This window comes from Ostrea edulis, chromosome 3 (assembly GCF_947568905.1).
Source record: "Ostrea edulis chromosome 3, xbOstEdul1.1, whole genome shotgun sequence".
Lineage (NCBI taxonomy): Eukaryota > Metazoa > Mollusca > Bivalvia > Ostreida > Ostreidae > Ostrea > Ostrea edulis.
Window position 1 is genome coordinate 17,636,937 of NC_079166.1, and position 15,539 is coordinate 17,652,475.

The 15,539-nt window shown below is 34.8% G+C and overlaps 1 protein-coding gene across 1 annotated transcript; it reads right to left on the reverse strand.

The window, feature by feature from the left end:
* Positions 1-316: 316 nt before the first annotated feature.
* Positions 317-14,767, reverse strand: LOC125674480 (low affinity immunoglobulin epsilon Fc receptor-like). Its single transcript, XM_056160240.1, has 5 exons — positions 8,432-14,767; positions 5,354-8,343; positions 4,634-4,721; positions 4,126-4,305; positions 317-815 (listed from the first exon to the last, which is right to left on the reverse strand). The coding sequence occupies exons 2-5, from the start codon at positions 5,747-5,749 to the stop codon at positions 577-579; spliced, it is 903 nt and encodes a 300-aa protein (XP_056016215.1). The 5' UTR covers positions 5,750-8,343; positions 8,432-14,767; the 3' UTR covers positions 317-576.
* Between the last annotated feature and the right edge of the window lie 772 nt (positions 14,768-15,539).

A 15,539-nucleotide genomic window follows, 5' to 3' on the forward strand; every position in this document is an offset into this window, starting at 1 on the left:
ATGAAGCTAATTTTGATCTATGTTATACGATACAATGTAACTTGGTGCAGTTTACGCTCTATAATCCGCGAAACATCGAAAAAAAAATGAAACAAAGGTTGTTGTTTTTTTTTTTTTTTTATTCTGCACGGTTTGCTCTGTTAATTTTCTATTTCATAGAAGGCCTACAACTTAACGGTGCTACAATGTAAATGTTTAAATAAAAGTAGCACCCTTTTGTGTCGTGAAGGGGACGCGTCCCCATACCAAGTTACACAATGCACATCAACTATATTTTTCAGTGTGTTCAGCCAATCCAGTTGCGCTACAAGTAAACTTCAAGTACATGGATTTATTCAGACAATTGTGCATAACAAAACAAATCATAAATCTTTGGTTTTGATCAGATAATTTTGCAGATAAAAAAGTTTTGTTTGGATAATGAAACAAATTCACAATTGAGGTAGCTTCTGGGGAAAATAAACGTTTGTTTTGAGTTCTCAGACAATTTTACAGATACAATCTTTTGATTTATTCAAACAATTTCATAGAGTGTTTGATTTTGTTTATACGATTTCACAGAATGTTTGATTTTCTTCATACGATTTCACAGATAAATCCGTAGAGGTTGCCACAGCATTCATCTCCCCAATTCCCACTTTTTCTGGTGGTGCCGCAATCAGCTTCTGATGCACATGTGTTGTCATAATTATTCGGCTGACCGTCGCCCCAGTTGGTGAAGTTAAGAGAATGTCCGTTCATCCCAATGAATACTCCTTCATTCTCTCGATCATTTATTCCAATCCAGAATTTGAATATGCTATGTCCTAGTGAAGCTGAAAGAAATTCGGAGTTAATTTTCAGGTTTTAAATTCTACCTTGAATACATTAATTTATCCTACTATTTTCTTTTAGGAGCTCTCCATTTCATTAACACAGAAAAATTTCCTTTTTTGGAAAGCCCCTGAATTCTGAAACGAATTTAAGCGATAACAAAATTCTATTTCCACTTTGAATCGATTGACTAAACAAAGATAATGTGGATTAGTATTTGTCTGAAATATTTATGAAAATGTTTGAATTTTTTCTGAGCCATTTTGACCAGTGCCACTAACTACCCAAATTAACTTCATTATTATAAGTCGTCAAACATATGTGTACATATGGTTTTGATAAAAATAGATATAATAAGAGCTGCTTATCTTTATAAATACTTGTTATTAGCATAATTTATGTACTATAATGATTTATTACCGATCAAAATATATTTTTGAGTCTCTAAATCGCTATGGTTCTATCCTTCATTTTGGATAACTATGGTTCCTTCCATCATTTTTGGGTAAGTAGTGGCACTAATCAAAATGTCTGTCATAAGTGAAAGTGCAGACGGTCTTACAATGTTCAGTCACTTGGAGCTCTTACGAGCCTCATGTTATGAATTTTGGGTAATAAATTCAACTGAAAATCATATTTCATATTCCACATTCTATTAAACTGCTTGTTGCAATGCACAGCCATTATGTTTAGTGCTAATGAGCCATGACCCATCTTAATGTCGACCAAAATAATCTAAAGGCAATTTTTTGAATTTATTTTTGCATGTCTTGGGAAGTATACAGAATTTTGAGATGAACTTTAGTAGCCGGAATACAGGCTAGAATTTTATATCATTTTCTTTATTGGTTTTTTTTTCATCCACAACCTTGATAGTCTATCTTTAGAGTTCTATACCTTTAATCTTTGTTAGTAAATTTGAACCCAACCGATATAATGTCCTGTGTTTAGGCCAATCAAATGCATTAAGTTGTTTTTACTCATTCCGATGCCTTTAGTATATGGATGTAGGAAGAAACTTTCATTAGGTCATCTTCTGCGATGTAACATGATAATGTATAGTTTACACATCTTAAGATCCTTATTTCTAAATATTCCATGTTTTGTATTAGTAATATCCGGTCTTAATCACCATTACACACATCTATCCCTGACAACAGAATACACCTGTTCTTCAGTATTTCCCTGACAACATAACTCTTTCTGAAAAAAGTTTTTTTTATGGAGAAATACAGCAATGTTCGCTTGACATGCTTTTATTCGTGACATATGCACTATGTACAGTACTTGAGTAACACAGCATAAATGATTAGTATGAAAGGTGAAGATAACGAACAGTGAACAATCTCCTAACACCTATAAGCAATACAAAATGGAGAGTTGTGAAAACACGAACCCCTGGACACACCAGAGGTGGGATAAGGTGTCTAGGAGAAGTAAGTATCCCGTGTCGACCCGTCACACCTGCTGTGAATCCTATATCTTGATCAGGTAAACGAAGTTATCCGTATTCAAAATCAGTGTGCCAAGAACGGCCTAACGATGGATATGAAACACGTCAGACTGCATTTGAATCAGTGATAGGTTGTATTGGCAAACTAGATCGTTATAACGACCAAAGAATTTGCGAAATTCATACTTTAAACGAGACTGTTGAAACCCCTGTCCTCGGAACAAGGTCTGCTACCTCCATAGTTCCTCTTTATTGCGTTTGTGTACAGGAAATTTACAATTTGCTTTCACTTAATAAATACATTTTATTTGAAGAATAAACATGTATTTTAATTGAATTATCGAACGAAAATGCATGTATACACAAATATGAAAAGTGTTAAAACGGCAAAATGAAAAAATGTAAGAGTGCGTCGTGAAGTGGATTCGAACCATGAAAAAAAGGGTTTCCGTCGTAAATGATAAATTTTCTGTTAAAATTGTAGATTTGAAAAAATTCAACATATATCGACCAAAAAACCTCTTAAAGTTGACATAGCTTGTGACTTTTCCGAAAAACTGATATCTTCACGATTCATTTAGGATAATTTGAACATTGAAAACAATGGTTCAAATTCTTGGGAGGAGTTGTGCTCTAGAGTAGGATTTTCCATTCGAACAACTGACTCTAGAATACAATTTCCATGGGAAAATTCTACTCTAGGGCAAGTTTTTATTTAGAAAAGACTACCCTATAGTAAGTTTTGTTTGGGGAAAACCCTATTCAGGAGTCAATTTCCGAGGGAATATCCTACTCAGGGTTCAAATTTCAGTTATTGAAATTCTACTAGCAATCTTCAATGGGTTGAAATTTTACTTTAAGGTCAGTTTTCCGTGGGAGAAATCATACCTTTCCGTGAAGAAATCCTATTCTAGAGCAAGTTTTCCTTGGGAGAAATTCAGCCATAAAGTCAGTATCCTACCCTATAGTCAGTTTTCTGTAGGGGAAATCCTACCATATAGTCAGTTTTTCGTGAGGGAAATCCTACTCTAGGTTCAGTTTTCCGTGAGGAAAATTCCTACCCTCGTGTCAGTTTCCCATGGGGGAAATGTTACCACAGAGTCAGTTTTTCATGAGGGAAGTTTTACCCCTTGGGTCAGTTTCCATAAGTGCAATCCTACTCTAGAGTAAGTTTTCCGTAAGAAAAATCCTACTCTGGAGTCTATTTTCCAAGGGAGAAATTATCCTACAGAGTCAGTTTTCCGGTGGGGAGATCCTACTGAAGAGTCAGTTGTCCTTTGGGGAAATCCTACCATAGAGTCAGTTTTCCTTCGGGGAAATCCTATCCTAGAGTTCGTTTTCTGTTGGGGGTAATCCTTCCCTAGTATCAGTTTTCCGTTGGGATAATCCAACTCTATAGTTTGGTTCTCAGGGATATATTTCTAGACAGAAATGCTTCCCTAAAACACCGGAGGAAACAAGATGAAAATTGTTTAACTGTATCAAAAACGTGTTGTTTTCCTTTTTAATCTAATATATGTCGTGGAAAGACATATATATTTAATGAGTCTATCAGATGTCATACAATGATGATGATAATGACGATGACGACGGCAATGGTGATGATGACAATGAGTATCCAAGGCAATGATTAGCTCTTGAATACAACATGCGGAGGAAAAGTCTGTTACAAATCTAGAAAGAATGTTACGTAGGTAACACCATCCCATTATTTTTTTAAAGAATTCTTTTATGACATTTTAACAGTATTGCATCTCCTTATCAGGGAGGGGAAAGTATGACAGTATACGTTACCCCCAACCCCTCTCCCCCTGGAAGTTTTGCCTGACAATCACTGTAAATAAATACAATATACTTACATAATATTTGTAATTGCTGAGAAATGAAGGTATTTTTGTTTGCTGTATCCACATTTATCAGGTGCCCCCTGTCTCTTTGACAAAAGTTCTCCGCATCGGTCCAGTTTAGAAAGGTTTTGTAGACGACTCTGAAACACATTTTTGTTTCCTCCTCATATGAATACATCCCGTGTGAACACCCTGCAAAATAATTTCATGTAATTTAACCTTTTAACGTTATTTCTGATGCGCAGGTAAGGAAATCTGGGTTATAAAAGCAAACTAGATCAATTCAAGGAAAAGTCAAAGCGAGTAAAATTGTTATCAAATGAAATCATTCAGATAATCAATAAATCAATTACGTTATTTGTATATGTATGTAGCGTAATAATTCAACAATTGTTTGAAATGATATTGAATGAATTAATGAAAAATTAGCGTAAGTATCACTATTCACATGGAAATACACAGAAATGTGTAATAATAAAAACAAAAACAAAAAAACCCCAACTTTTTAACTTATACTAACTGGATTTGATACAGGTTTTCGCGTTTTTTAAATTGACGCAAGATTCTTGTAAACCACAGCTGTTTTGAGCGCAATTCTTCATCAAATTCTGAAAATGAACAAAATAAATTTTTATCTAGTATCCGTAATGGGCCATCTTCCATCCGAATGGATAGCAAATATCTTTAATTGGACATGTAATTTCTTTGGCCCGTTGAAACTTCATTTATAGATTGCTTTTCCTTGCCCAAATTTTGTGACAAAATTTCTACTTTTAAGGAGGAATAACACACCAAAGAAATCTGATATGGATGACAAAGGGAGGATTATGTATAATAATATTTCGAATCCAAGAGGAATTAAAACCCTTGCAAGATTTCAACCCACAATGTATAGATCAGCAGTTGATGCGTTAATCTACGGAGCTACATGTACCCGGATATGCAATTAAACTTGAAAGGAATTTACAAGTATTGCTGATATTTACATTTTCGTTCATGTTTCGAAAGAGAGGTCAGCCATTATGACCATATATTATTCTTCCTTAAAGTACAATACTTCATATCTAGTTTCACTTCAGAACATTCTATAAAATCAGAAAATTCACAGGCCTATAATTGCACCTTCCATTAGGAAAATTTCACGCGGATAGACCAATATTCGGTCATGTCCTTTATTTATACTCCGCGTTACCTCCATGTTTAATTTTTTTAAAATGATAAACTGGTTTAAACTGCAGACCTGTGTTCCTGTGATATTGTTGACAAAGTGGCAGCAGTCGTCGCTGACCAGAGCTTCCGGTTGGATGTCCTCTTCGTGGAGGTGACAAGTCAGCTGTATCTTGTTATAGCTCACAGATTTACACGGTCTGTTAAGGTAACACATTCGAACACACTGCTGGAGACCAATAGGACTCTCTTTCAAATACTCTAAATTACCATCAGCTTTCTTTCCGTAAAATACATTCCCCGGCAATTTACAATTGCTAAAAAAAGTAACAAATCCTAATAATATCGTTAAAATTAAATCAAATTTCTGCATCGTTTCCTTTCTCAGAAGGCCAGGACAGTAGTGAAATTCACGAACCAATATTACCATTGATATATATGATTGGTCTGTAACTGAAAAATGGTTCATTAAATTCCACAAGTCACTTAGAAGTTTTCTTTTCGGCTAATGATTTAAACAAGGGTAAATATTTTATTTGTTCTATGCTTGGAAAAGCGGATATGTCTCGGCTTTTGAACATAAAGCTTTGCAATTTGAAACTAATGGATGCTATTAAAGCTCGGGGCAAATGAAGAAGCTAAAATGAAATTTTAAAACATTAATAGCTTGTTAGTTCAAAACACTAGAATGGAAGGTTGTTACTTAAGAGCAATTCTATGTAATGATCAAAGAATTACTAAGGTATTGAGAAATGGTATGTCAAAAAATATCCTCATTCTTTCTTTACATGTTTCTTATTAAATACTTTACGGAAACGTAAATATCAATATTAAAAAAAAAAAAAACAATAAAAAATAACCCTGGTGCCATGGCAACAAAAAGTCATTTCTCACCATATTTGTCATTTGGATAGCATTAAAAACCCAATTTTTGTGAAATTTGAACATTTTATTGCTTTTAACATACAAAATATATCATTAAAGTAACTTGTTTAATTAAATTATATTTGTTTCTACATTCAAAACAATAAAAAGCAGATTGATAGTAAGTACAGAAAGTATTATGTCTAGCAGTCTAAGATAAGTGGTTTCTTCAAATTTCAAATTTTGGGGGATTTGTCAGGTCTTTCTTCCTAAAAAATGAAGCATCGGAATTTTTAAATACTATGACCAAAAGTTTGAATAGGTTTATAGCAGAAAATATTAAAAAAAACTCAAAGCGGGTATTTTTTTCAATACAAAGTAACGATTTCTCAAAGTCAGGCTATTTTTAGAATTACCCCAAAATACAAGACAATTATATTCCATGAATGACACAATGTTAAATCTGAAACAAATATTTTAACCATTCAACATCAAGAGGAATATCATTTTTATAAATCAAACATCTATAGCTGACGTGGGTACCGATTAAGACCTGGTCTTCGTCCCGGTCTTCGGTCCTGGTCCCAGACTTCTTTATTCGATAAAAAAAGATTTATCAGAATATTTGAGCCTCATTTCTTGTTAATTCATAGATGGTATCTCATGCCTGGATTCTGATAGTTGATTGATCATACTATTTTCTTCTTTCATAAAATGATATGTGAAAACTTCAGGATCGGTAGGACCGACAAATGAAAGGCGAAGATAACGAACAGTAAAGATCGCATACTAAAGGCCGGTTCGGGTTTCAGTCACGGGACCGATATCGAAGACCGGGATTTAGTCAGTACCACGTTGACGAATACATTCTCTGGGTTTTATTCTTTTCTTATATATCTCAACTGATTCCATATGCAAGAGCTTGTTCTGCGAATAGTCAGTTTTTAATACGATGTATGCTACTGACAAACAAGTTGATGGTACAGAGATTTCAACAGTCTCGATTGAAGTCAGCATTTCGCAAATTCTATAGTCGTTATAACGATCTAGTTCGTCCATACAACCTCGCATTGGGTCAAATGCTGCCTGACGTGTTTCATACAGATTGTTAAGCCGTTCTTGGCACACTGATATTGACTGCGGATAACTCCGTTTACCTAATCAAGATATAGGGCTCGCAGCGGGTGTGACCGGTCAACAGGGGATGCTTGCTCCTCTTGGGCACCTGGTCCCATCTCTGGTGTGTCAAGGGGTCCGTGTTTGCCCAACTATCTATTTTGTATTGCTTATAGGAGTTATGAGGTTGATCTCTGTTCGTTATCGTCACCTTGCATCAAGAGCATTTTCAGTTTATATCAAATATACCTAAGTAACAATGCTTGGATATCGACATAAGCAAAACGGTCGACTCAGATGAGGATCTGCACTACAAATTTTATTATTATCATTATGATTTTTGTAAATAAAGATAAATACATTACAAACATCTTTTTTTTATCATTTCTCAGATCTGAGTATATTGTAATTACATTGAGCATCGCTGCAAGGAGATGAGTTTCAACCTGCGTTTCTGTCATAGACTGGCAAAAACTGAATCGGTGTTTACGAATAGAAAATACAAATGCAAGTTCTTGGTAATGTAAGATATTTACATTTTCAACTGTTTTCTCCTCTATAACACTATTACGAGCAATACGTTTTTATCACTGTATAAATCCACTACGGGGTCAATGGAGGTCACGGCTATGCGTACGAATATTTGTTGAAAGTAGGTAACAGGTACTACTTTTACTAAGGCAATACAGATCTAGTAATCGCTCTCGCTTACTACAGAAGTCTATCAATAGATGAAATCAATATCACAAAATGTATTTTTGATTTTATCTGTATTCCAAGCAGTGGATTTCATCAATAATTGATAAAAACATTTCTGTAAAACAATGTCTCACTAATGTATGTCTAAAATTTCGTCTGCTACAATTACACCCTGGTGGTCGGTGAAGCGGAATTGTACCTACTTCTAGACGGTGACATTAGGCTTTAGCAAAAAGTCATTCGCATGAGTTAGGGTCGATAAGTCGTAAAAGTGCATTAAGACCTACACATCGCACAACCTCCGTGACACGGCCACAGCAGCCACGAGGTGATGTTGGTTTCCAAGTTTATGTCGGGACATCGAAGCGAGGCGTCGTTGAAAACCTATCACAGAAATTTATCGAGTCAACAAAAGCGTTCAGTGAGCTCATGATTGTCAACAATTGCAAATCCAAATCAAACCGTCCCTTACCTTCGTGCACTTCCACATCCTCTGCGATTTGCTGTTCTTTCCGTAGATTCACCTGAGTTGCGGCCTCTCTCCTATGTATAAATGATTTGCCTACACCTGACTACTGCCGCCCTGTTCTTCATGTTCCTCCACCTCAGTCTTCTTTTTACTCCGTAATGTCCACAGAATATCTTTCAAAGCCGGTCTTCAACAACTGCTTCTTCAACTTTCAAAAGTGAAAGCGCATCACAACTTTTAAGTGTAACCTTGCACCTCCTCCTTTTAAATCATCAGTCCCCCCCCCCCCCTGCAATTAGACATAAGGAAGAGATTTCCATTATATACTCCTGAGTTGATGTATATGTTGATATGCTTGCTTTTTAGCGTCTTAATAATTAAAACAGTTTTTCATATTTGATGGAACTTCGTTTTCTGTTTTCGTCATTTTGAACGAAGCGTTATGTAGGTCAACAATGCGAAATGTATGGAAACGTGTTGTTAACACAATTCAACAATGTTATCGATCAAAACTGTAAATATAAGTAACAAGACAAAGTAAGTAAAATATTTATCAAGTTATAAATATGGGTTGGTACGTGTTCAATCTTTTTTTTTACGTCACTTTGAATTTAATGACGTGACCAACCCGTATTTATATCCCAATAACTATTTTAAAATGATACCTTACTTCTTAAATATTTTAATGGAATTGTTATTTTAAGAGAGTATAGCATTAAAAAAAAAGATAGGAGGAATATTAAATTTTAATAGGGATTTTTCTTTTTCAAACAGACATCTCATGCAAACAATGCTTCTATTGAAAAACCACAAATATTCTCCCAAATGATAGACTTGGAGAATCACTGAGGGTTGGGGGTAGACTAAAAAAGAAATTAATGATTTAAAAAAAATCAACATATCTTTTTAGAAGTATTAGATGGCAGGAATGTTAAGATGAAGTGGTGAATTGAACACAATGGCATGTAGTTAATACCCCCCTCACGATTTAAGATTTCGAAGATTGAGAGAAAAACATGTAAGAAAATGTGTTTCGTTTGTCTCTTAACCTCTCCCTTCCGACCTATTTTGAAGATGGTGCAAATCAGGTTTAAGCTTTGGGTTTTCATTTTTTGGAGGGTGGGGGTTGCTCCCTCCCCCTTCTTGAAAATTCTGGAATTATTCGATGCTGTTTGCGATAACCATCTCCCCTTTGTTGTTCTGTAGTGTGAAAGAAAATCCCCTATCCATCTGAATAGGTCAATATTGGTGTTACGCATCACATACTGCATCCAACTGTCATTAGTCACACTAAATTACTATATTTACATGAGAACTATTTCATCTCTATATAGCATAAAAATAAAAATTTACATCGGCAATCCTAATGCTGATAAAATTCAGAGGAAAAGTGTATATGAACAGCTAGTTGAACTCGAATACAACTTCATCTCAATTTTCTTCCATAGGCTTGTTACTCGCATAATTAAGTAAGCTTGATGTAAAACTTCACTCCATTACAAAATAAAATTCTTCCGTCAGAAATTAACACGAATACAAAAAAGCACATAATTACTTTGTGTTGACACTGCCATCAAATCAAGTAAAGCTCAGCACACAATTAAAACACACTGCATATATACATCAAATAACATTAAAATATCTTCATCTTTCACAACTACCGTATCTAAAATTAATCAAAGCAACGCAAGCTATAACTGCATAACGGTAATTTAAGTAGGCCCCAATTAAAACTTATAGGTATAACTAATATAATCCCCAAACTCAGAAGAAAAATTCAGCAAAATACTCGTATACAAGGGAATTATATTGCTTGAGAGCATACGTACAATGGGCGTTTCGTATAAACCGCCGTAGCCTTGGACACAATCATCGTATATTCCGACATGGCAACTATGAATGCCGAACACAATCGTGTTGCTGAGATCTTGGTCATACAAAGAGGGAAACTGTCGTGAGTAACTACACGTTTCGTTTCTTTTAAAATATTACATTGTGTCATGGAAGACTTTAAATGCAAAGTGAAGATAATGAACAGTGATTAATCCCAAAACTCCTACAAGCAATACAAAATAGATAGTTGGACAAACACGTACCCCTGGACACACCAGAGGTGGGATCAGGTGCCTAGGAGGAGTAAGCATCCCCTGATGACCGGTCACACCCGCCGTGAGCCCCATATCCTGATCAGGTAAACGGAGTTATCCGCAGTCAAATCAGTGTGCCAAGAACGGCTTAACAATCGGTATGAAACACGTCAGACAGCATTTGACCTAATGCGAGGTTCTATTGACGAACTAGATCGTTATAACGACCATAGAATTTGCGAAATGCTGACTTCAATCAAGACTGTTGAAATCCCTGTACCATCAACTTGTTTGTCAGTAGCTTACCTCGATTTAAAAACTGACTATACCCAGAACAAGCTCTTGCATATCGAATCAGTTGAGATATATAAACACCATATGCAGGTGATAATGGAATATTGCTACATAAATGTGGGAAGTTGACGATGGAGAAGCTGAAATCATCTCGTTTGTCATACAGTTAAGTTGTCAGTTTGCCGTTAATGTCTACTTTCAATAAAATATCTAAGTATGAAGCAGAAGTGGACAACTCTGTGGTGTCCTTTATTTCGAGCTCACAGGGATATATCAAATCGACATATGAATGAAAGTTATCATTGTTAATAGACAAAACGTCATCGATATATCTAAAAGTCGAATTGAAGGTCACAGCGAGAGATTTTTTCTTCTCACGTAGAAGTTTTTGAATAAATTCTGCTTCATTTGAATATAAAAACAGGTCAGCTAACAAAGGAGCACAATTCGTGCCCATGGGAATTCCAACAGACTGTTGGAAGACCTGATCACCAAAGACCACGAAGATATTGTCATTGAGGAACTCTAGCATATTTTTTATTTCAGCTTCAGAGTACTTGTGCATGGAGTCAGAGTGGTGTTTAACAAAGTAAGTTTTTGAATGACTGATCACTAGATATAAATAGTATACGTGTAAGAAAGTAATGATTACGCAAAAGTGACACTAAAATAACATTTTGATATTGAATTTGCTATAAAATTGGCATATGAAATTGTTTACAAATTTTTCAGTGCCTCCCTTCCACATTTTTCCGAACTGGTGATCTTCGAGGTCAATGTACATCGGAGATTACGAGCAGCGATCATTGTCACCCTGACAATGATTCATAAATCGACATTTTCGTCTGATATGAGGGTTTATTGCTTCAGATCCACCCTGAATCAATGAGATCATCTATATTCAATTACAAATATGTTATTCTATTTGTTCGTTTATTTTTCAATTTATTTCCCATCAGTTACAGCTTGTATTGCTTTAAAGGGCAGCACATAAGCAATTTTTAACACACTGTATATACATCAAAGTGCATTTAAATATCTTCATCTTTCACAACTACATAATGAAAAGACAACTGCAAAACAAAATCATTAAAATTAAGAAAGTTAAGCACAAAACTAAAGCATCAAATAGCATTTAAATATCTTCATCTCTCAAAACTATCGAATGTAAAGAAAACGGCACATTATGTCAATCCTTATTACCTTATTTAAGTACTTCGTTACTAGCTTGAAAATACGGATGTATATTTAATTGCTGTTATAAAATTTAGAAATTCATTTCAAAATTAAGGATTATCTCCCTCATGCATAGCTCTTATCCTTGGACGAATCTGGCTCCACTTGTTTGGCACGCTGTTTTTGGGTATATTTAGATCTAAAACTTCATAGTTATTTCGGATTTCAAACATTTCGGTTGAGCATCACTGAAGAGACATTATTTGTCGAAATGCGCATCTGGTGCATCAAAATTGGTACCGTATAAGTTTTACGCAATGATTTCAAAGATCATTACAATAATTGAAAAAAAATATGTCCATGCGGTGTAGATTGAAATACAGTGCCATTTAATAATTTCATTTTTGACAAGAAATGTTTGAACAACAATAGTACATTGCGTAATTGCAAAACAATATTTCCAAGGTTTGGCAATGAAAGTCATTGTAATAATACAAAGAATCACAAAGTTGCTGGTGTCGAAGTGTTAATTATGCAAACAATATCTAAAAATTGTTCATTTTAAACCACTACATAATGTAAATTTCAGATCAAATTATGACAATGCAAAATGAGATTTTGAAAGTTCGAGTATTGATGTCATTAAGCAATATCAACTGATTAAATCATCCCAGTACACACTCAAAATGCAGACTATTCTTTTTAAAAAATTCATTCTAGAGATAAGGTTCTTAAAATGTGTCGGATTCACAAGAATTTAGATCACGGATTTTTTCAAGGTGGCTGGGGACGGTTTGTTTGGGTTCTGAGACTTGTGGGATGGAGTTGTACATCAATGTCAGATTATGACAAACTAATCAAAAATCACATTTCCTTTTTATGTCGATATTTGTATTTCATATCAGTGTAGTTTATGAATGATGACCCTAAATTACATGTACAGGTAATCTATACATACTGGTGCTGGTGCACAAAACAAGTGACCCTTTCTCGCTTCTCATTTGGGCTAATCCGCATCACCCCCACACCATCAAAGTACCGAATTAGGGGATTTACACACTATGCACAATCAAGAACCCTGTCTGCCATTCTTTAAAAAAATAACATTTCATAAGGAGCCATCCACCTTCCCTCTCAGTTACAAACCTTTTGCTGGACCATGCAGGTTTTCACTGGAATTTCTGCAGCAGCTGACCACGTGTCGAGATCTTAGTTTTGTATCTGCACTCATTTATATGCTAGGAATCATGGTGACACCTACATGTTGCATATCAACATTTTCATTAAGCACTCAGCTTTTGAGATGTATCCTAAAATTATTGTATACATTTTAACACATGTAATAACACTTCAAATATGAGGTATTTCCATTTTAAACCGAAGAAAGTTGACCAAGTATAAAGTGCGAAACTGTCCCCTGCTACCTAAGTAATAAAGATTTTGTTTAACAACGTTGTTCTTCGTATTTGGTAATCCAATTATGATTAAAGTCATGCCTATTCTTTCCAGTGTCAGATCCAGGACTTGTTTGACAGGAAGGGGGGGTAGACTGGGGTCTGGGGACTTTAGGATTTTGATGTTTTTAGGTAACTTTTATGGGTTATTCTTACTAAGATTTATACATATCAAATTCAATAAATAACAACAAACACTGGTGTAATCGGTTTGCTTATCTTTATGTACCTGTTTATGTGTGTACTGTCAAATCTAGACTTGTACTGTTGTTTTACCTACTTTTTGGTCACAAAAAAGGGGAAGGGGGTCATGACCTTCCTCTAAATCCGCCACTGCATTCATTACAAATTGTTGAATTGTATTTTTTAGCTTAGATATCATATACCTCCATCAAACTAGTTTTCTTTGGACAATATTGATTTTCTAATATGCTTTTTAACAAAGCAATCATCTCTCTTATTTTAAATATGTCTACCGCCATGAAAATTTACACATAATTCTTTCTTTCAATGTTATTTCCAAGAAATGCAAAATTCCAAGATGAAGATTTTTAAAATGTCCAGTTCAAAGAAAATTATACCTCAGTTCTCTAAATATGTTCTACTCTAAGATAACTCCAAGAAAAATGTTCCAGTACATGAACTTTCCATTTCATGAAGAAATATTTCATCGGTAACAAAACTGTCTTTAAAGTAGTAAATTAGAAAAGAACTTACCATCATGAATTCTTCTTTCTTCTCTATTTTCTTCTATCAACTGGTCACATCCACCGTGAACCCTATATCTTGAACAGGTAAACAGAGTAATCAGTATTCAAAATCAGTGTGTCAAGAACAGTCGGTATAAAACACGTCAGACAGCATTTCAACCAATGATAGGTTATATGTGAACTAGATCGTTATAATAACCATAGAATTTGAGAAATGCTGAATTTAAATGAGACTGTTGAAACCCCTCACCATCAACTTGTTTGGCAGTAGGCTGCATCTATTTAAAACCTGATCATACGCAGAACAAGCTCTTGACTGGGATATCAAGTGGTTTGCAAATACAATCTATCATTAAGTCGTTTTCATACCAATTGTTAGTCCGTTCTTTACACACTGATTTTGAATACGGATAACCCCGTGTACCTGTTAAAGATATAGGGTTCAAGATGTGTCCACGGGTCTGTGTTTGCCCTACTCTTTATTCTGTGTCAGTTGTGGGAATTATGAGATTGATCACTGTCCGTATTATTCAGATTTTCATGTTTGCTTATCAAGTACAAAACAAACACAATAGCTTCATGTGTTTAGTAAAGTCATCTACCGATTCCTAAAAGCTTCAGAATGTAGTAAAATATAAGTACTTCAAAAGTTTAGAATGCCTTAATATCGATTTGAATAAATATCCATGATGTAACAAAATGAAGAAATCACGAAACTTGTCATTTCGAATTGATTTAAATAAACAAAACGTTGACTATTTGGCTTCAGATGAAGATTGGTTCTGAATCTTTATTTCAAGGAACTAAATACGAGTAAAACAATCGTATACCTCTCTGCGACTGAGTTTATATGACACGACGTTTGATAGTCTAATTTTAGCCATGCAGATGTCGTCTTTTATACACCAAAAATAACTCTATGTGCACATTGTCGTAATTTGTTATTTATATGCATGGTAGTTTGAGTTACTCTTGACCTGACTTTATGTGAAAAAGAAGCAACTTCGAGAACCATTATTTCTATTTAAGATCATCACGGCACATGCTTTGGTTTCATCGGATTTGTTGAACGCTAGTTGGTGTTGTTTTCGTAGTAGTATCGAACCACAAAATCAAGCGACTAAAGATTTATAAATATTTCTCAGGAAGGAAGAAATTACATCCGTGTCAACGAAACAAATGCACAAAATTTTATACCCGTGGCAATTGATAAAGCTACGTACAGTGTAAGCCTAACATAAAATGCTACATAAAACTATGTATGAAACTCAAACGTTAGCTTATTATTTAGACCAGGTTGTGTCCTCTTTAGAATTTGATTTTTAAGGTCCAAATCAAAAGCACGGATGGCGTTTCATTCTGAGGTTACAGGTCAAAACTAAAAAACTTT

Bases quoted from the DNA above. Each gene is read 5' to 3' on its own strand.
- LOC125674480 (XM_056160240.1), bottom strand. From the start codon at position 5,749: ATGAACCATTTTTCAGTTACAGACCAATCATATATATCAATGGTAATA. The intron at 4,306-4,633 runs GTTAGTATAAGT...ATTATTTTGCAG, and splicing joins GAAAACCTGTATCAAATCCA to GGTGTTCACACGGGATGTAT. The intron at 816-4,125 runs GTAAGTATATTG...AATTTCTTTCAG, and splicing joins TCAGCAATTACAAATATTAT to CTTCACTAGGACATAGCATA.